The sequence below is a fragment of the Drosophila ficusphila genome, unplaced genomic scaffold (assembly GCF_018152265.1).
Source record: "Drosophila ficusphila isolate 14025-0441.05 unplaced genomic scaffold, ASM1815226v1 contig_106, whole genome shotgun sequence".
Lineage (NCBI taxonomy): Eukaryota > Metazoa > Arthropoda > Insecta > Diptera > Drosophilidae > Drosophila > Drosophila ficusphila.
This window is the reverse complement of record NW_025063993.1, coordinates 11,661,196-11,681,945: the sequence shown is the minus strand read 5'-3', so window position 1 is coordinate 11,681,945 and position 20,750 is coordinate 11,661,196. Positions and strand designations below refer to the sequence as shown.

The 20,750-nt window shown below is 40.7% G+C and overlaps 2 protein-coding genes across 8 annotated transcripts in view; both read left to right on the top strand.

Annotated features, from left to right (window-relative positions):
• The window catches only part of LOC108093108 (bifunctional heparan sulfate N-deacetylase/N-sulfotransferase), a 54,624-nt gene extending 44,517 nt beyond the window's left edge, over positions 1-10,107 (top strand). The window contains exons 5-7 of the mRNA XM_017193049.1: positions 4,236-6,120; positions 7,318-7,670; positions 8,696-10,107. Of these exons, the coding sequence (XP_017048538.1) occupies positions 4,236-6,120; positions 7,318-7,670; positions 8,696-8,798 (2,341 nt within the window). The 3' untranslated portion in view covers positions 8,799-10,107. The remainder of the gene's footprint in view (positions 1-4,235; positions 6,121-7,317; positions 7,671-8,695) is intronic.
• A 976-nt stretch (positions 10,108-11,083) lies between these two features.
• The window catches only part of LOC108093088 (calcium uniporter protein, mitochondrial), a 43,511-nt gene continuing 33,844 nt past the window's right edge, over positions 11,084-20,750 (top strand). The window contains exons 1-2 of one of the 7 annotated variants that reach the window (XM_017193017.1): positions 11,084-11,147; positions 12,018-12,287. In XM_017193017.1, coding sequence (XP_017048506.1) covers positions 12,177-12,287 — 111 coding nt within the window. In that variant the 5' untranslated portion in view covers positions 11,084-11,147; positions 12,018-12,176. Of the gene's footprint in view, positions 11,253-11,378; positions 11,631-11,981; positions 12,288-20,750 lie in introns of those variants that run through there. The other 6 variants (XM_017193018.1, XM_017193016.2, XM_017193020.1 and 3 more) reach the window with 6 other exon arrangements.

The following is a 20,750-nucleotide window of genomic DNA, read 5'->3' as shown; positions in this document are numbered from 1 at the left end:
CCATAAATATATATAATCATTACACGTAACAAAGAGGTAACACAATACATGGCTTTTGTTAAAAGCCAATTTATGTCGTATACGAAAACACTCATAATACATAGAAATATCCTGCAACACCTCGAGGTAAATAAATTTGATTGTAAATAAGGGCAAAGGTTACGAGTTTTCCCATTTCCCAATTCGATCCGACTGATAGAAATCAATCGCCTCCCACTCACCTGGCGGTTAATTGGCACACGTGTCTCCACAGCACATCTAATCAAGTAATCAGGCAGTCCATGGCCTCCGCCGTGCTAATTGCATCATTACTCACAGCTAATAAGCTGAAACTTTGCCTCACGGCGCAACTTTTGCCATCGCCCACTTTCCGGGGGCCATCTGTCCATTTGTCCACCTGTCCGGCCAAACGAAGCGGCTGATGGGCTCTTATGCCAGGGATAAGGCCACCTGGCTGACCACAAAAACCAGTCGACGCACGGCTTTAAATGCGTCCTGGCCTCCGGCAAATAAACTCTGTGGCCTTTGTTCGATTAAAGGAGGTGATTTTCTATGTTGATACTCGCTGTTAACCGTGTTCTTATGGGAATACATTGCGAAAAAAAACGAAGTTGAAATCTTTAATTGTTCATAAAAAATAATTTATTTATTGATAAATGTTTCAATTACAAAGCTGAGTTCATAGGAAGCAAGCAAGGTTATTCAATTTTGTTATTATTACTTTGAAATAATCTTTTCCAGAAATAAGTCCTCTTAGGCTTATTCTTTACTTATTTCTGTAGTTGAAATTTTCAACTTGCCATTTTAATTTAGAGAATGTTTTCTTGTCGTGGCTGGGATTTGGTAGCTAGTACCGGAATCTCCATTTGCGATTCGCCCTACAGCTTAATTTCCTGGCGCAAATATCAACAAGGCCAAGTGAGATGCGCCGCCAAGATGAAGCCGGCAGCCCAAAAGCGCCCTAATGAAATTACAACACAGAAGGCAGGGATGCGGGATCTGTGGGTGGAGAGGGGGGAGGGGGAGGAGGGTGTATAGCGGTGGTAGAGCGGAATGTGGCAGCAACTCGAGCGGAGTCGACACAAGACCCTGTAAGCCAAAGTGGCAGTGGGAAGTCAACTAAAACTAAGCTCATTTAATGCGTTGCATAAGCGACAAGCGCGAGAAGGCCAACAAACACAGCCAAACACCCGCACACATTCAGTTAGCCACCCAGACAGACAAACAGACAGTCAGACAGACAGACAAACAGACAGACAGACAGACAGACAAACAAACAGGCAACACCTACGAGCCGGAAACGGAGACAAGAAGAAGAACAGGGCCAAAAGGAAAACAAGACCTCGTGCGCACGCCGGAATTTGCACTTTTACGTTTATCCCGAGGATAATTTAACACCCTTTACAAATGCAAACAAATGAGCTCCATCCCTTTAAACCAACCACCCACCCACTCAACCATACATCCGTATTGCTCTCGCAAAAAAAAAAAAAAACAGAAAAAACAACAACAACATTTATTTACTTGCAAGTAATACCCGGTAATGGGTTTTTAAAACAAATCCGCTGCGGCCCTGTAAATGAACTCCTCGCTTTCCGTCTGGCAATTAAATTTCAAATATCAACACACTCGCTCGCACGGGGGGAAAGTGTCATTATATAGTTAATTAAACAAACATTTTGTGCGGATAAAACGCTTTAATTAATGCTCTTACAGGACTCGAATAATCTAGCAGAAGTTCGCATTAAATCTCCCCCCTCGGCATTCCCGAACCCGAATCCCCGAAACACCTGAAAAGTATGCAATGGAAATTCTTTTCGTGCCTGCGTGGCTCGTTTGTCCTGTCTGATGTGGGTCGTTTTGGGCTACTCAGTGGGTTCGCTGTTATCTCTGGCCGTGGTATACAATACAACAATTGGGGTTTTCGGAAATAATAAACAAACAAACGCATTCAGAGAATTTCGGGAAACACAATGTGGTTAGCAACTGAAATGGCACATTTCACTTGCACACAAAAGCATACGCATAACCATGTTATTATTATACAATTTATGTTAAATTGAAATGTAGAAATCTCTATATTTTAAACCCTCTTTTTCTATAATTTAATAATAATTTTCCATCATGACACTATTTAATATATTTAATTTAAAGCAACTCCACAGGTCATCTGCTTTTCGATCCGCAATTCGTCAGCTTAATTTACCTCCTTATGCATCCTTTCTTTTGTACTTATTCCCTCCACGAGCTGTCGCTGGGAGTGCGATTTTTCAATATCCGGGCGGGACATAAATGACCACTTTGATGGGCTTGCTGCAGAATCCCGCCCTTCACTCCAAAATGGAGACCCCATGCCGTGTGACACATGGTCTCGTGTTGACGCGCCATAAAATATGCAATGCATGCAGTGTGTCAGCGTTTTAAGCGCCCAACCACCCGACTACCCAGGCCAGTAAACCACCCAGAAGAGCACCACCACCATGTTGCCCCACCTGAATTTATTCTCCAACTGCAATAACCCAGGGGGTCAAAAGGGGACGGGAGGCCAAAAGTCATTTCGTTTTTTGTCAGGCCCATCGCACAAAACTATCAATAATACGCCACGCCCGCGAGAAAGCAGCCATTCCCCGGAATATACATATATCCACGATATATGAGGGGGGAGGGGGGGTGTAGGTGGAACAGTGGAGCACCACCACCACATTCAGACATATATAAACTGTTTTGCTTTATAACTTTTATATGCAGCCGAGCGGTTCGAGCGGTTGCGGGGGCAGTTGCAAATATTTTTAATATGCTTCGGCGAGTGCGGTGGATTCCAAAAAATAAAGAAATAAAAATGTTTACAATGGCTGGCTGGCTGCTCCATTGGGCTTTTTACGTTCCATTTTTTGGGTTTTTACGTGTGCTGGATGGGAACCCTTAAATGGTGGAAACACCGCTTGGCATATTGAATAAAGTGGACAACATTTTTGGCAAAGGATCGCCGAGTTTTTGGGTTTGCGGGCTATGGTTTTTGGCCTCGGTCACGAGCGCTTGGCTTGTTTAGCTTTAAAATCCACTAAATGGCCGGCTGGCTAACAGGATGTGGTGGATGCTGGACTCAGGATTCTGGATTCAGGATCCAGGATGCTGGTCGGCCGGCAGTGCATGCAGGATATACGCAAAACCAAAACCGACATTTGGTCCACATGCATATGCATTCGCCGCCCAGAGAGAAATGCACAGAGACAGACATGAAATTCAATCAATTGGAAATTCCATATCAGTGAAAATATTTTAATATTTATGCAAAATATTTACGCACAGACGAAGGGCGTCGCAATAGTTGGGATATACTATATATATATCTATATATACACGAATGTACGGCGGCGTTTAGCAGGTTTACCCAGCGAAAATAATAATATTGAAATTGATTTTATTCATAAGGACGTTGAATATTTATGCAACCGTGTTCAATGTAATTATGGCATTGGTTGTGTTTTTTGTCCAAGTGCCTGGCTATGTAAATTGAAATGAATAACGAATGGCATAGGTAAATAAATTGTGGCTCTAACGAATGGAAATTAAGCAGTTAAAGCGAGACTCCGAGATTTATGCCAAATACATATTTTTTTCTTTCTTGACAGAACAATCTAAGCTAAAACAAACACGAGCTTATCGTATGCATCTCACGTTTGGGTTTTGGGTTTTGGAATTGCAATTGCAATTGCGAGCGCAACCGAATGTCACCCGCGTTCTATGGCCTGTCATGGCCAACCGCCTTTGACATCCGGCTGTCAAATGCAGCTCTCTCGCTGCACTCCTCCAATCCAAGGAGGATTTCGTTTGTCTCATTTGCCCACACCCTCAATGAATGTCACTTTTGACAAGCACTCCGCATTCTTTCTCTATCTCAGCCGGCTGCTTCTTCTTCTTCCTTCCAACGCCATCTTTGTTTGCCATGTTGTTTTCGGTTTGACAGTTATGGCACACAGATATTTCATTGTTAGTGATAGGGCAATTGTTGCCATAATCCTGAAGGAGCAAGAAAAACTACTGGAGTGTGGAGCTTCAGTTCAAAACATATCAATAAATAATGCAAACACAACCCACCTCTTTATTTATTTCGTTTGTAAACTGTCAGAAACATATTTGCACTAGATTAACTGTTTATTGAATCATTTAGTAACTAACTTAATATCTTAACTGTTTCAAATGCTTACACATTTTCCATTTTCCTCCACTTGCAGATACAAAATTGAAGTGGCGGGCAAGAGCTTGCCGGTGCTCACCAATCTCGACAAGGGTCGCTACGGAGTGATTGTGTTCGAGAACCTGGACAAGTACCTCAACATGGACAAGTGGAATCGGGAGCTGCTGGACAAGTATTGCCGGGAGTACTCCGTGGGCATTGTGGGCTTCGTGAGTCCCAGTGAGGAGACCCTGGTGGGAGCACAGCTCCGAGATTTCCCCTTGTTCGTGAACACGAATCTGAGACTAAGAGATGCCAGTCTGAATCCCTCCTCGTCGGTGCTTCGGCTGACGAGAGCGGGGGAAACTGCATGGGGAGCTTTGCCCGGCGATGATTGGGCCGTTTTCCAGCATAATCACAGTACCTACGAGCCAGTGGAGTGGGCCCAGCGGAACACCCAGGAGTATCCAGCGGATAGTGTGGGTCAGGTGCAGCTGCCTTTGACAACTGTTCTCCAAGATCGAGGACAACTGGATGGCATACAGAGAGTTCTCTTCGGGAGCAGCCTGCGCTTTTGGCTCCATCGCTTGGTCTTCCTGGATGCATTGAGTTACCTTAGTCATGGTCAACTCAGCCTGAATCTGGAGCGTATGATTCTGGTGGATATCGATGACATTTTCGTGGGGGAGAAGGGCACAAGACTGCGACCAGATGACGTGAGAGCTCTGATTGCCACACAAAAGAACATAGCAGCCATGGTACCGGGCTTCCGGTTCAATCTGGGATTCTCGGGAAAGTACTATCACCACGGCACGAGGGATGAAAATCTCGGAGATGATTTCCTGCTGCAGAACGTGCAGGAGTTCAACTGGTTTTCGCACATGTGGAAGCACCAGCAGCCGCACCTGTACGACAACCTCACCCTCCTGATGGCAGAAATGCACTTAAACTACGCCTTCGCAGTGGATCACAATATACCCACTGACTCGGGCTACTCCATATCACCGCATCACTCCGGCGTCTATCCCGCCCACGAACTACTGTACTTGGCCTGGAAGAAGGTGTGGAACGTGAAGGTCACGTCCACGGAGGAGTATCCCCACTTGAGACCCGCTCGTCTGCGGCGGGGATTCATTCATCGGAATATAATGGTGCTGCCGAGGCAAACCTGTGGCTTGTTCACACACACCATGTACATTGATCGCTATCCTGGGGGCAGGGATAAGCTGGATGAGTCGATTCAGGGTGGGGAACTCTTCCAGACCATCGTGTACAATCCCATCAACATCTTCATGACGCACATGTCCAACTACGGATCCGATCGTCTGGCGTTGTACACATTCCAATCGGTGATCAAGTTCCTGCAGTGCTGGACCAATCTCAAGTTGGCCTCGGCTCCGCCCGTTCAGTTGGCTGAAATGTACTTCCGTTTGCATCCCGAGGAGGTGGATCCCGTGTGGGGCAATCCCTGCGACGATGTGCGGCACAAGAAGATCTGGTCGAAGACCAAGAACTGCGAATCGCTGCCCAAGTTTCTGGTGATTGGTCCGCAGAAGACGGGCACCACTGCTCTGTACACATTCCTATCCATGCACGGCAGCATTGCGAGTAATATTCCCAGTCCGGAAACCTTCGAGGAGGTGCAGTTCTTCAACGGAAACAATTACTATCGCGGACTGGACTGGTACATGGACTTCTTCCCCTCGGAATCGATGCCGAATACCAGTTCTCCGATGCCCACGCAACTGGGATCGCCACGTTTCATGTTCGAGAAGAGTGCCACTTACTTCGATGGCGAGGCTGTGCCAAAGAGAACTCACGCCCTGCTTCCACATGCCAAAATTGTCACAATCTTAATATCACCTGCGAAGAGAGCTTACTCGTGGTACCAACACCAAAGGTCCCACGGCGATGTCATAGCCAACAACTATAGTTTCTATCAGGTGAGTCACTTTCACTAACATAATTTTAGATCCTAACCAAGGGAAACTATTTGGAAGTTTTTGTTGCATGACCAAATAGTATTTTCAAACAGAAGCTAACCTCCTGCAAATTTGTTAGAAAAACAATTCGATACAAATGTTCAAGCCATTGAAAACTTTAATTAACTCGACTGATTGCTTACTATTAAAAGCGAATGCCAGCCCCCCTTGATTGATATGCATTCGTTATCAACTGGGTCGAGTACAAATTTCCCAAATTGCAATTCCTTATCTCGCACTGCGGGGGCAAATGAAAAGAAACATTTAAGCAAACAGGAAAATTCATTTGGGTTCACCTCAAAAGAAAATCGAGAAAAACCAAAAACGGAAAACAAAATAAATGTAGAAAATCCTGCTTTTAATTCGAACAACTTGTGGGACTTTGCTGCTGCTGCTGCTGCTGTTTCCATTGTGGCAAGTAGGTGGCTCGCATCCTGCAGCTTCCTCCTTCCGTTGATTCTTTGGCACATTTCATTTGAATTCCATGCCGGAAAATTTCTATTTGCACCCGGTCGTCGTGTCCCACAACTAACACATGTCCGAATGCCTCAGATTGCTCCGCCAGCTTGCTCTGACATGTGTCCAGGTCCTCGCCGAGGCACTCAAAACCCGTTGCCCACAGCCATGAATTGCTTACGACTGTTCTACACTTTGAAAATGAACAATTCAGAGGGGAATTAAGGGAAGGATTTATTTTCAAAAATGATTTGAATGAATTCAAAAATGCTGCTAGTAAAATGGTTAAGAAACAATGTGTTCATAATATGTTTAAATATGAGCCATATTTTATATTTCCATATTTCCTTTTGGAAAATAGCTAGAAATTTCTTTTAAATTCTTTGTTCACTTCTCATACACTAAAATGGTTTATTACCTTATGATTTAAATATTCCGTTTAAGAAATAATTTCATAAATTGATGAGTTTTTTAAACATATTTTCTCAACAATACAATTTTGCATTGTTATTGAATCTATTCATGAGATGAATGTTGGTTTATTTCTTTATGTAAATTGCTTATCTATCTTATAATTAACTTTTATCTAAGATAGAATCCCAATTTTTTTGGGTGCACATGACCAATCTCTGTGCTTATGTTTCGAAATAACACTGATTCAATGCTATTCCACTTGCTTCTTCCCTCGCACCACTTGAACAGGTCATAACGGCAAGCGATTCGGCACCGAGGGCACTGAAGGATCTGCGGAACCGCTGCCTAAATCCGGGCAAGTACGCGCAGCACCTGGAGCACTGGCTGGCCTTCTATCCCGCCCAGCAGCTGCACATCATCGACGGCGAGCAGTTGCGACTGAACCCCATCGATGTGATGAACGAGCTGCAGCGCTTCCTCAAAATCCAGCCGCTGCTCGATTATTCAAATCACCTGCGATACGACGTGAAGAAGGGCTTCTACTGCCAGGCCATCAGCGAGAAGCGCAATAAATGCCTCGGAAAGTCCAAGGGCCGTCAGTATCCGGCGATGGATGAGCGCAGTGCCAAGCTGTTGCAGCGGTGAGTAAAATCGAAATTCTGCCACGCCCCCCTTACAAACCAAAAAAAAATAGAGAGGAGACCAAACGAAATCCGAAAAGGTGGGAAAATCATGAAAAGTTCGAGCCATCAGTCGTGTGGGCGGAGTGTGAGTGATTTGGGACGGACAGACAGGACGAAGGACGAAGGAGCACAGGAGGCAGCTGCTTTGAGTGAAGGATTAATGAACATATGTGGGCATGGGTGTGGGGACCAAACTCCTCGCTACTATTTCCCCTTTCTCCTTTTTTCTCCCCTTTTTTTTTTTTTGGTTGGTGTGAAGAGTATGTGGCACTTTGCGGCCGCTAAAAGTGCACTTTGCTGTACTGCGATTTCGTTGGTATGCCAGCTGTTGTCAGTTGACAAGGAAAACGATTTGCTGGGCGGGGATCTTTCTAGGCCAACAACCACACACGGAAGGCATACGGAAGCGGAGATGGACAGATGGACTACTTTGTGAGGCATTCAACTGGAGTAAATGGGAAATATATCTGGGGAGTTTGGCCAAATAAAAGTGCCTGTAAGCTGGGGAAATTTGTTTCCTGACGAGATTTCGTGATGATGGTGGGGGAAGAAATTGCCACGAGAATATTTCACACAGGATGTGGGTAAAAAAGGTTATACGGAATTACAGTTGAAGTGAATGTGGCTTATTTTTGGAGAAGGGAAATGATATGAAAGCGATTTCTATGCGGTGAGGATGAGAACCATAAATTAAATGAGGTTTTGGAAAACAAGATTTTCTTGTAAAGAAAACCCTGCAAACAAATCTGTTGCTAAAGTCTAAGCCATCCAAATGGTTTATAAAAACAATCAAGAGATAGAAGACCGAATTAAAATATTCAGAAACTTAGCCAACAAAGAGGGGCTGTCAAGGTAAGTCCCTGTCGATCTGCATATTTGCTCGGTTTTTGAGGCGGGAACAGAGCGATTTGAAATTCTAATGGCGCGACCACTTCCACTGCATTTCTGATGGAACATTCCTCTGTGTTTTTTGTCGCTTGCAGATACTATCTGAATCACAATACGGCGCTGGTGAAGCTGCTCAAAAAACTCGGCTCGCGGCCAATACCGCAATGGCTCAAAGACGACCTCTCGACGGGCACGTGATAGCAGCTGTTCGGCGGCGGAGGCGTCGGCGGCATCGGTGGCATAGGAGGCATTAAGTATCGCAAATTGCGGGCTAAACTCAGGAAACAGTTGCATTGGCTGCATCTGGCGGCCGAAAGTGCGGAAAACACTCAGCGACGGCGACGTCATAACTGACAGGATGAAAATGAGGCAAAAATGCAAAGCAGAACCTATCAAACCTGTTCTAATTTTCACTCTCGGCACGCTTTTGCAAAGTTGACAATATTATGAAAATGGTTTTTAATTTAATATTATTTAATTTAAATTTTGAGAGTCCCTAATTTCGTTTTTATCTCCTATTACACTTTCATAATTGATAAACTGAAACGTAAAATGTGTATTTAATTTATTTTTAATTTCCTTTTTCTGGATAATCAAATGAAGTTATAAAACATTTTCGATTTTTGCAAACTCCTGCCGAAGTGAAAACCAGAAATGTCACTGCTCATAAACAGCTTAAAAACAGCTGCTGTAGAAAAAATATGAGTTAAGAAGTAAAAAACATAATTAGTCGCTTTTAACATGCATAAATCTTTTTGTTTGTTGCTATTGCAGCTAATTAATGTCACTGCAGTTGTCAGCTGAAGTTGTACAGTGTGTATGTGTGTGTGCGTGCGTATCTGTGTGTTGTTTATCTGCGAACGTTGTGTAAATAGGCGCGTGTGTGTGTATGTGAGTGCTTGCCCATTATAAATTATCATAAATAATATCATGAGGCATCATGAATAAATGCATAAATGCGCTTTGTTAGTTGTTTAATGTTTATTAGTTGGTAATGGCGAATTAAGCGCCTAATTAAGTTACGCATAGTCCAGCACTTTCGTTATTACCTCAGATACACCGATTCAGCTCTCCGCATCCTTAAGACTCGATCAAATAACTTTTGACAGCTCCAAACACACATATGTAACTACTACTATCCACATGGCAGCCACAGAAACTCCTGTGTACTTTAAGCATTTTGAATCCATGCCAAAACTGTGACTTCGTTTCAGCAGTAATAGAGTGCTACACAAAATCCATTCGTATCGGAACAGTACGTTAAGCATAAGGCTGCCTCTATCCCCTAAGTGTATTATAGATGTTTTTAGCGTAAGCCTAGTGAGTAGACCTAAGCGCGCTTGTCACAGGCCTCCATGTAAAACTGTAAAGCCCTAGTTGTATTTTAACGCAGCACTAAGCAAAGCTCTATTGTATAGTTGGATATATGCGTAAATGTACGAGAACTAGTTGAAGTTTAGATTGGTAATGCGACAATAATAAAAGCGAAAATTATTGCAAGTGTAAAGTTTCAGTGAGTTTTTGTTGGGTTTGCTGCTGGGTGGTGAAAAAATGTCAAAAAAAAAAAGCAAAGTGGAAGAAATTTAAAAAAAAAAGGGTTTGCTGAAAATGGTCCAAAATCCACTACTTCTAATACCATAACTTTTCTAATTTTAATCGGGTTTCGAAATGTCATACCTCTAAAAGTTTGTATTTCAATTCTCTTACCAACTGCATTATTATTTATTTTTCCAATTTTTATGTTTCAACCCATTTCCAAATTTCCAAAAATGGGTTTACTGAAAATAGACAAAAATTCACTACCTTCAAGTCCATAAATTTTCTAATTTCAATCCGATTTTGAAGTGGGATACATTTAAATGTTTCTATTTTAATTTTTTAACAAACTGCATCTTTCGAAAAAATTGTATTTTTTGGACTTAGCCCCTTTCCAAATTTCAATAAAATGGCTTTGTTAAAATTCGCTCTTAAATTCACTAATTCTAAGTCCAAATTGCATATCAAACTGCATCAAAAGTAAATTATTTATTTTGGGTCGATTTTCTATAATTATTCGAGAAAAGTCATCCTAGACCATAACTTCTGAAATGGCATACCCCTATGAGTTTGTAATTAAATTCCGTACAAAACCGTTAATTTCAAGACCTTTAAGACCTTTTTTTTTATCAGGTGTGATATCCAAAATTCAAAAATCCGTTTTAAAATTAGATCGTCCTTGGAGTAAGTCGTGGCTAACTGCGGATGGAGGTACTTGTTAAAGTTGGCGAATGTCTTCACTAAACTAAAAAGGTGGACACGGTAGGTAAGGATGGCGTATTGGCTACATAACTTAACAGTCTGTTAAAGTGGAGTCACCAACCACAAACTTTCCGGATTGGTGAAAAAGTTTGCAAGGGCTGGAAAGCCATCAATGTTTCGAAACATTTTTGAAACATCGATGCATCGGTGTTTCTATCGATGTTTCCCCACCCCTAGTTCGTTCTTTTTTGTCGTTCGTGACGGTTGTTTTTAGCTGTTTCGTCGGTTTGTCGCGGTCGGCGAGACTACGTTAGTTAACAATAACATGTTTTAATTTTAAATATTAACGTAAAAAAAAATCTTGACAACTAAAATATAATTGTAAAAAAAAATATTTACTTAAAAATATTAACGGTAAAGGAATTAGTTTGCGCGCCGGATTTAAATCAAGCTCCAAAGCTTTATATTTTAAAATTTATCTATAGGTCGCTAAACCACGACAAATTAGCACGTGCTACAGGTACTCCCAAATTAGCGACTGTAAAAAATTGTAATAATAATCGCGTGTTCAGAGAACCGGCTTAATAAAAAAGAAATAATTGTGGGCGAGGAGAGTGCGAAGAAAGTAAAAGAGAGCACCAGCGAGAGGCCCACTAAAACGCCGCTGGGTTAATTAGTTATTGCTAGAATATATATCTTTTCATATATAATCTTATTCTCAGTGCTTATCGTTGTGTTTTTTGCCCTATGTGCCGCGAATGAAAATTTAAAGAAGAGTCGCTCGTAAAACCGGTAATTCTCTCTCCCCAACCTCTCAGAAATTCTCCCATTCTCCCTTTTTGGCGCCCGTTCTTTGTTGTTTTTGTTGTTACTGGCGGCTTGTTGCATTTTCCGTTAAGCAACTTACTTTTGTTTTAGTAATCAAAATTAAACATTAAAAATATACCAAAATGTTTTGTGAAAAAAAAATAATTTGGTCTTTTTGGTTTGTTTGTCGCGAGCGCAGCAGTTTTGGTCTAATCAGTTTCGAAAGGTTATAACGGTGCCTTTTGAGTCCCCGAAGATAAAAAGGCACCGCTAAAGTTTTCGATGCGTACAAATTAAAGTCGATTATTTGATTTGTGGTGAAAAGCCTCCTAGTGCCTAATATTTTTCAAATTTTTAAACAAAACCCACAAGTTTTCCGACGTCCCCTAAAGATCTTCAATATTACTCATAATTCCCGACAACCGGTGTTTTTGTGATTCACAACCGTCAAAGGAATAAAGAAAAGTTTTCGGTGTGCTGTGGTGTTGTAGTGTCCAGCTGTAGAACCAGTTCCAGTTAACCCCGAGAAACATGTCCAGAAATAGGGCTGCCATGGTCAGCGCCTTCCGGCTGTTCCTGCGTCCCTCAACCACCCATCGAAGTCTCGCCCTCCGCTTGGCTCCCGTCACGACCTTTGCCCTGGTGAGTACTATACACAAAGTAGCTAAATAGTGCAGGAACGCCTACGAAAACTATCTGGGAGGGTGGCGCTCCGGGGGGCAGCTGTCGCCGCCGTATCGGATCTATAAAAATACACGCACTTGTTTTACGAATGTGAAAAAGCGCGTGCAAAACAGCAGCGGCTGAGTTGGTAGCACTACAAAAACAAGCCATGAATTCCAATAGTAATTAATAAATTAGTGGAAAAGATCAAAATTTAGGTCTATGTTAAAATATCATCTATCAAATATAATTTAATAGTGTTTTTTTTATAAATATTTTTGATTTGTTTACAAATCCAAAGAAGTAAATCCATTTTTAATTAAAAATCCCTACAATTTTGACCACAATGGTTGGGACCCAGATGTAGTCGGAGCATTCACATGCCAACAAACATATATAGAAACCCCTCAACATGAGTGCCTTGTCCATTTTCTTATGTGTGGGCCCATTTTGTGTTTTTTAAATTATTAAAATTTATGCAAAGAACCAGTCTGAAAATACAATATTAAGGCTTACATATATGCACGACATACATATGGCTCTCATCCAAGCTCTTTCTCTCTCCCCCTTTGACTGTGCAAACTTCACTTGGAGTTTTGAGCTCTCTCCGTCTTTTACTCTCCCACAAACTTTCACGCTCTCTCTTTCTCTCCCGGTGAGTTACAAGCTCCAATTCAGCTTGTTGTTGTTTTTGTACCTGCGCGAAAAAGGCTAAAGCAATAACAACAAAAACAGCTGTCAGAAATGTTTATCATCACATGACATGATAGATGGAAAGGGTGCCCAAAGGGGGAGTGGCGTTGATAGATGAGTGAGTGCCGTAATTTTGTTTAGAAAGAGAAGTTCGGAACAATTAGCACTCACTAAGGCATCCGATTGCCCATAAAACTGTAGGTCATTGATTTAATTAATTTAGGTGAGTCATTTCAATGATGCTGGGTATGATTAGTATTGTCTAACAATAAAAACACAACGCTGCTTATCAGTTAACACTTAATAGTTTGTAGTTTATGTGATTCAGCAAATGAGTAAAATATTTGATAAGCCTTCCGAAATGCCATGGAATGTGCAATAAAGTCATAACACCAAATATAAAAAAGGCGGAAATAATTTTTTCTAATCTCCACACCCTCGTCGGGTCAACAAAAACGATACAACTTTGTTAGAATTTTAAGATTCGCAAGTCTTTTAACTCAGTTTAATTCTATCTAACAAAATTTAAAAAACGTTCTCTACGTACACGTTTTACTGTATCTCAAATGCTCATTCAACCGGCGTGTTTTCTACTATTTCTTTTATGACAAACTCGATTTACATACGAAATGATTAAATACGCCGTTATTTGCTCAGCTCAAGTGTCGGCAAGAGCGGGCGGCTTTGAGCTTTTTTATTTGCGAAGAGAGCGGGACAAACAAAGAGCCAGTGTTGATGACATTGGGAGAAATGGGGAGATATATTTTGTACCCAGATTATTTACTTTTTAGCAGGTTATTTGCTCGACTTTTCGTACGAGCTTGTCACAATTTGCATTTGTTTCTCTTACGCCTTTGTTCACTGATTAAATCAAATAGAAAAGGCAGTAAAAAAGAAGTGTCGACAACATTTGATTGTCAAGCTCAAAAGTTTAGAAAACTTCTTGACCCGGATTCGGGATCTTGGCATCTTAACGTGTCACTGTGTCTCTGTAACACGCTCCAATTTTTTTACTGCACTTTAAATCTCTGGCCGGTTCAACAAAAAAAAAATAAAGTCCAGGGGCTTTGTACCATTTTTGGGAGAACTCCCCCCAATTTTTTTTTTTTTTTTCGTAGAGCACAAAAACTTTTATTGGCGCCATTTGGTCTGCCGCACAGTACACACAACATACACGCACACAAGCAGACGCAGAACGTGTGTTGTTACATCTCCCCCTTTCTTCTCTTCCTCTAGCTGTCTCTATCCGGCATTTCCTTTTCAATGGGATTTTTGGCTTGCCCTCGAATTTCGGCTTTTTTGCATTGTGTTGCCATTTGTTTTACTATATTTCTGTTTCCTGGGGCGTGGCGCACAAATATATATTATATGTGGAAGACAGTGACAGTTGGAATAATAGTTTACTCCAGCATTGTTCTTAAAAAATTGAAAAATGTTCTAACAAATTACACAATTGTTTTTGCTTTTGAAAAGTTTATCCATTAAATAATTCACATCATATGCAAGATATGTTGTAAAATAGCATTGCGAATTTCAAAATTTTCAAAAAAAAGGAAAAAAAGTATGATACTTCAGAACAAAAAAAAAAAACAGAAAAAAAAGACCTTTGCTTGTAAAGATTGGTGAAATGCTTTTTGATGTGCTCTTCATCATGGCCAACAGATAATCTAATTTGTTTATACTTACTAAACGCAAATAAAAAATAAATAATTTTATAACCCTAACTTTGTAACCGCAATTGTTTGTATGCAAACTGAAAATTTCCACCTCAGCAAACAATTATTTTGTGCGAATGCGAAGGGGGCAATGGGCGATCAATTGATATTTTATTAAAAACACGAGTGCCATGATTCAGGCTTTGAAACCGGCTTTATTTGTGCATCTCTGTGGGCCAGTATGTGAGTAAACACGGACATGCATGCAGAATGCTCGATTGTCTGGCAAACGAAAACATCACTAGTATTTATGCAAATGAAATTTATCATGTCCAAAGTAAACCTGCACAGGTTGCACATAATGCAGCCAAAGGTCAGCAGTTTAAAGCTTAAAGCCGGGGCTTATAGTGGTGTGGTATATGGTATATGGACTTTTTACCAAATCTGCTCATTAAATCAGGCTTAGTTAGTGACACTTAAAATTCACTTTTTAGCTGTGGAAGTTTTCGCACTTTTCTTCCTCACTTTTCATGGTTTTTTGGCTTAGCTCGGCTTTCAAAGGTATTGCACTGAAAGAAATCCGATTGACGTTAGTAGAACTACTTTTCATGATCGCCAAATTCACTTTTCTTTTCTAAGAAACGTTTTTCTCAATAAGAAGTGTTTATACCATATAAATCTAAGGATTTTATTTTCGTTCCTCAAGGTAAAAAGCTACTCTAACAATTTTTTTTTGTTCTTTTTAAGACTTGATTAACCTCATTCCCAAGTTTGTCCTGCTAATTCCCAGCATAGTCAAAGTTCTGCCAAGTTTTTTTGTCGGCTTTCATAGCAAAGTGAAGCACTTTAGTTATCAGCAAGTATTTCTTGACTTTTGCTAATCTCCTTCTTAAATACTATCAACTATTGTTTGATCAGTAAACTTCTGCGGCTCTCACCTTAAAGTCCCCTAAAAACATTTACTTAACCCGCATACAAACAGTCGAGCCGCAGAAAATCTGCATGTTATAGAGGCGGCTTTTCCCTAACACCCACTCACCCTCTATATTATCCATCTCCCCAGGGCTTTTCCTCGGAAACTTGTGCACGTTCTCGCACATTTATCAGCACTGCAAAATCTTCGCTTAGCTATCAGGGAAAACCGAAAAGCAAATTTCTCCGACAGACGTTGCAAAAATATTTGCATACATATATGTAGGGCGTGCAGATTGCGAGGAAATTTGGAGAAGAGGACGAACGAGGATTATACGCGTAATTAATGCTATCGTAAACTGGGGGAGCTGGCTGCTAGGATATTTCGCTAACAAGCAAAACCTCATTAGTACTGTCGCCGTCGCTTCATCAGCGGAACTTAAAGTTATGCCTCTGAAATTGCCGGCATAACTTTGTCGTAATATTACTCATCCGACAAATAGCTAACTACTTGAATATCGTTCGACCATACATAAAACTTACACTTTCAGAAAATTTTCCATCCGAAAAAATCCCTAAATTCTAAGTTTTTATATTTATATCAAGCAATGTTAAATATTCAGCTGCCGGAAATATCAAATGACTAACCATGCAACCCAACCTAAATAGATTCATTGGTTTAGAATTCCAAAAGCAAAAGTAAATAAAAATGACGTCATTTATAACAAAATATGTTTTCTTTTATTCATACAATTCAAGCTTGTGCTATTGGAATTTCGTATTAATTAAAGTGTATTCATATTTGTGTTTATCTTCTCCATTTCCCAGCCTAGGAGCCCTGGCGGAATAACTTCTGGCAACTTGGTCTTTGCGTGTTATGGCCATTGCTCCTGCACTTGACTTCTGCTGTCGGCAAGGGCGCCAAAGCCGAACAAACCCCACGTATAAGCCACATATAAAAACCCATCCCTTGCCATCGAATCCCCCGCAACTTGTCGGTTTCAATGTTCGCTTTGATGTTTATCTAATGACTGCACGAGCTGGGCTGCATGTGTACCTAATAGATACAAGTGGCCAAAAGCCCTCAGTATCTCGTTCGCCCCCTCATCCTTTACCCCTTTTCCAAGAGCACTTGTAATCCAATCTCCGAAACTATTTACAGTGCAGGTTAAACTGTTAGCGCCAGGGGAGAATCCAGTGCACACTTACCCGCTGTTCGTTATCAATTTGTGGCGTTATTTTTGATAGTACTTATCAGCACTCACTTTTTAATACATAATTCATTCGACGAGGCCACGCGACTCCGCGGCTCCTTAAATAAATTATTTGCACAATTCATAAAATCAACCCAATTCAATTTAAAGCGTTCAGGGGGAGATCCCACGATTGCGTTTAACCTGCCCCATAAAATATTTCAATGCTGTCCGTATTATTCTGTGGAAAGCCACTTGGGTACTTTGTTTATGCACTGATTTTAATTCAATGTATTGACTACCAAATGCGCTGGACAAACACAGCCAAGTGGCTGCTAATTTATTTAGCAAATATTTGTGGCGTTAGCCACTTGCAGAACTCCACTGCTAGTCCCCCATCTTTGAATAAATTCCAGACAATTTAAAGCCCAAACAAAGGCGAGCCTCGGCAACCCGGCCAAGGAGAACCGCATAAAAGGTTTGTTATTAATTCAGGGCACATTGCCGGCTCTGCGGGTGAGTTTTGAGTCCCAGGTTCCCAAGTTCCTAGACCCAAGTTGAGTGTCAGCTGCTCTCGGTTCGGCGGCTTTTCTTGTCTCATATCCAGGTTACTCCTATTATATGCAAATTTTCTCTGCGCTCCACAAGCGAAGCAAGCTTGCCTCAAAAATGAGCTACATAAATTTATTTTTGGTGTCCTACCCTCGGTGAGGGGTTCCATGATATCCACTTAAGGTTGTCACACGGCTGGCAAGCAGGGATTTAAATAACAAATTCGAGTATGTTACTAACTTTAAAGAAGTGGTGAACTTTAAAATATAGTTTTATATTCTTAAAAAACTATCTTTAATACACAATCTATTAGTTGTATTTTTATAGAGCAGTATATTCAAGGCAAACTCAATGTGCAAATCCTCTTTTGTATTTTTATTATTTATAACATAAACACTCACAGCTTGTCCATTAAAAAATACATCCAGCTAAGTCCTTGTAAAACTGCTGTTTTTGTTGTCGCCATTCTAGTTTATTTTAGCCATAAAAAGGGACTGCATAATGTTGTTATCATGTGGTTTTCGCAAAATGGAGCACTCAACATGCGGTTGCTGCTTTTTTGTCGCCTACTAATTACAATGGGATGTGGCCTCGGGTCTTTTCTGATAATCATTGGGGCATGGCCCGCAGTCTGCCCTTTCTCACTGAGACGTTTTTTATCGCCTTTTGTGAGTGTTAATTGTATTAAAATTAAAATTTCCTCCGCCTGCTCGTCTGGCAAGGACGTGTCCTCGAACTTTATGCACATGGCCAAATTATTTTCAAAGAAAATACACACACACGCTTTTGACTGGCAGTGTGAAGGGTCCTCTCAAGAACAATTTTTTGGAGAAAGTTTTCCCAGTGTTGGCAGCTGAGTTTTTCCTTGGATCACAGGCTGATAAAAAAACTTTTTAAACAAGAAAATATTATTTTTTTGCAAGAAAAACGTGTGTGCTTTGTGCACTTTTTTCGGGCAGCTTCATCTCTAGTTAAGTTTGACGAGGTTGAAGTGAATATGGTGGCCACTAATTAAAGCCAAGCAGCTCCCATTTCGTATACATTGACCAGAGGGTTAATGGGCCATTATTTTGAGTGAGTAATGCAATTACTGAGTTGGTTTTTATGTTGGCTCTGGTATCCTCCCATTCCTGATTCCTGGATGTGGTTATGTGCTCAACCCACAGGTTTATGGTTTCTCAGGCAATGGCTTCCTATTTTTTGGTTAAGCTTTGTATTGAATAACCTGAGCTTTTAGTGGCTCAATTTGTTACAGCTTTTACCACTTTTCTTTCCCATATCGGGCTATGTACATCGCTTTTCATGTGCATTATTTACTTCATGGCAGTCCATCACTTGAGGGCAGGCCACAGCCTCTATGAATATGGAATGTGTGTAATTGAAATTCGCTTGGCCAGCTTGCGGGCGTACAAAAGTAACGACGAGGCGAGTGTGTAAATGTGTGACTGTGTAATCCCTAAAGGATTTTCCCACTCCCCCTTATTACCTTTTCCAATTACAATTAAAGCTTAATTAACTGGAGTTTCGTATTACCGTTCGTGTTATTAATTAACGTCGAGTGAGTGACGTGTATTTTTTGTTCTACTTACAACACTTAGCTAACTTACTTGTAATTGAACCAGTGAATGAAATCCAATTCATTTATTTTCTTCCGGAGAATTTCCATTAACAGAATTGGCTGAATAAGCAAACAAACCCAAAGGCCACTCGCAATATTACGTATACGCAATTTAAATGAATTTTACTAGAAAGCCCAGACAATTCCCAGAACATGCATTTAAACTGAAGTAAAACGCTTACGAATGGGCATATAAAACTCACTTTTGGCCAACTCTTAGGGGAGAGTTAGAGAGCAAAGTTCAGAAGAAATGGCATTCAAGCAATGTTTGGGTAAACGACAAAACTTTTTTTGCCACAAGTTATATTTTTGGTGTGTTTTTACGGCTCTTCATGTCAGTTAAACTGTTACGCATATGTCTGCAGAACCAATTTTTTCTTTTGCTATCTGCAAATTATGACAGCCGTGACAAACTTGTGGCAACGTTTTTCTGAGAACCGAAAAATATCTATTTCCATTTCAGCGGTGTGTTCTTTGTATCTATAGGATGTGTGTATATCTATCAATATATATACATGGCGCGCAAACTAATTTTAGTCCGCCTGGCTAGTCTCTTCAATTTTTTCTCTCTGTGTTTGATTATTTTTGATAGTCGTTGTCTGTATCTGCGTTTTTGTCTGTGGCCCGACTTGTTTATCTATTTTTTTCTGTTTTTTCTCAGCTAAATATTTACTTGCAGAAAATCATTTCTAGCAAATCCATTCACTCTGCGGCAATGAAAAAAAGAAAATCGACAAAAAATTCTCCTGCCTACTGTGAACATGTGTCTAATTTATTAGCTCTCTCTCCGCTTTTTGTTTAATATATTTATAGACATTTATAGATGTGGCTTGAGTTGCTCTCGGGAGTCTGGTACTTTTCCTCAAGCTTCATCGTGTCCTCGCCTCGATCCTTCGATGTCTTTCCACTAATCTTATTTCCTCTGTGATTTGCTCCATCGTTCTTTTTTATGATTCATTGCCGGGAGCCTTAATTTCCAAATAATGAATTGCCTTGCAAGAGGATTCCTTTTTACGAGCTATATAAAATAAATGTGCGCGAATTCTCAATTGCATTTACCCCGGCGCCACGAATTGCTTTGATGGGGATTCATTATTCTATTTGCCTCGACTTAACGAGCTCATTCAGAGACAATCAAACGCGTGAAGAACAATATGCTCGTCGGCGTGTTGTTCTTGGCTAGAAGCCCGGGAATGCAGCACTTGACACGCGACTTTGTTGGCCAAGAACAAAGGGCTGAAAGGCGAGCTGTTGTCTAGGGCTTGTACGGTCTTAAAACTTTTCAGCTTGCATGACTTCCTGAACCAGGAACTTTCTATGCAGAATTCTTTGCGAAGGGCTCTTAAAATTTAATTTCAATCAATTTAAATATTCGCTATGGAGTTTTACAAAGTTTTAATACTCTTTAAAGGGGCCTAGATGTCTTCAAATGTGAGAAATGTAAATGTGTAGCTTAAAAATTTCAGGGGAATACATATATGTCAAATTTATATAACCATGTCACCTTTAAATTTGTTAAAGATTTTTAGAAAATTCCTTTTAGGTAAACATTTAACCTTCAAAATTATATTTCAATTTAAATTTGGCTCCCCAAGTGGTTTAGCCTGCCTTAAAATATGAAAAGTAATTTGGAACATTGCGGAGGGAAAAGTTGAGAGAAATGGAAATGTTATGCAAATTACACGAACCACTGTAATTTTATTTTTATCTCTAATGCTGAGAGACTTTCTCAGGGTTTTTCGGTGAGGTCCAGACGAAAAAGATTTGAGGAACCCAGAGACAACCACTCTGCTCGTCTTTGTTTATTGTTATGGCACCG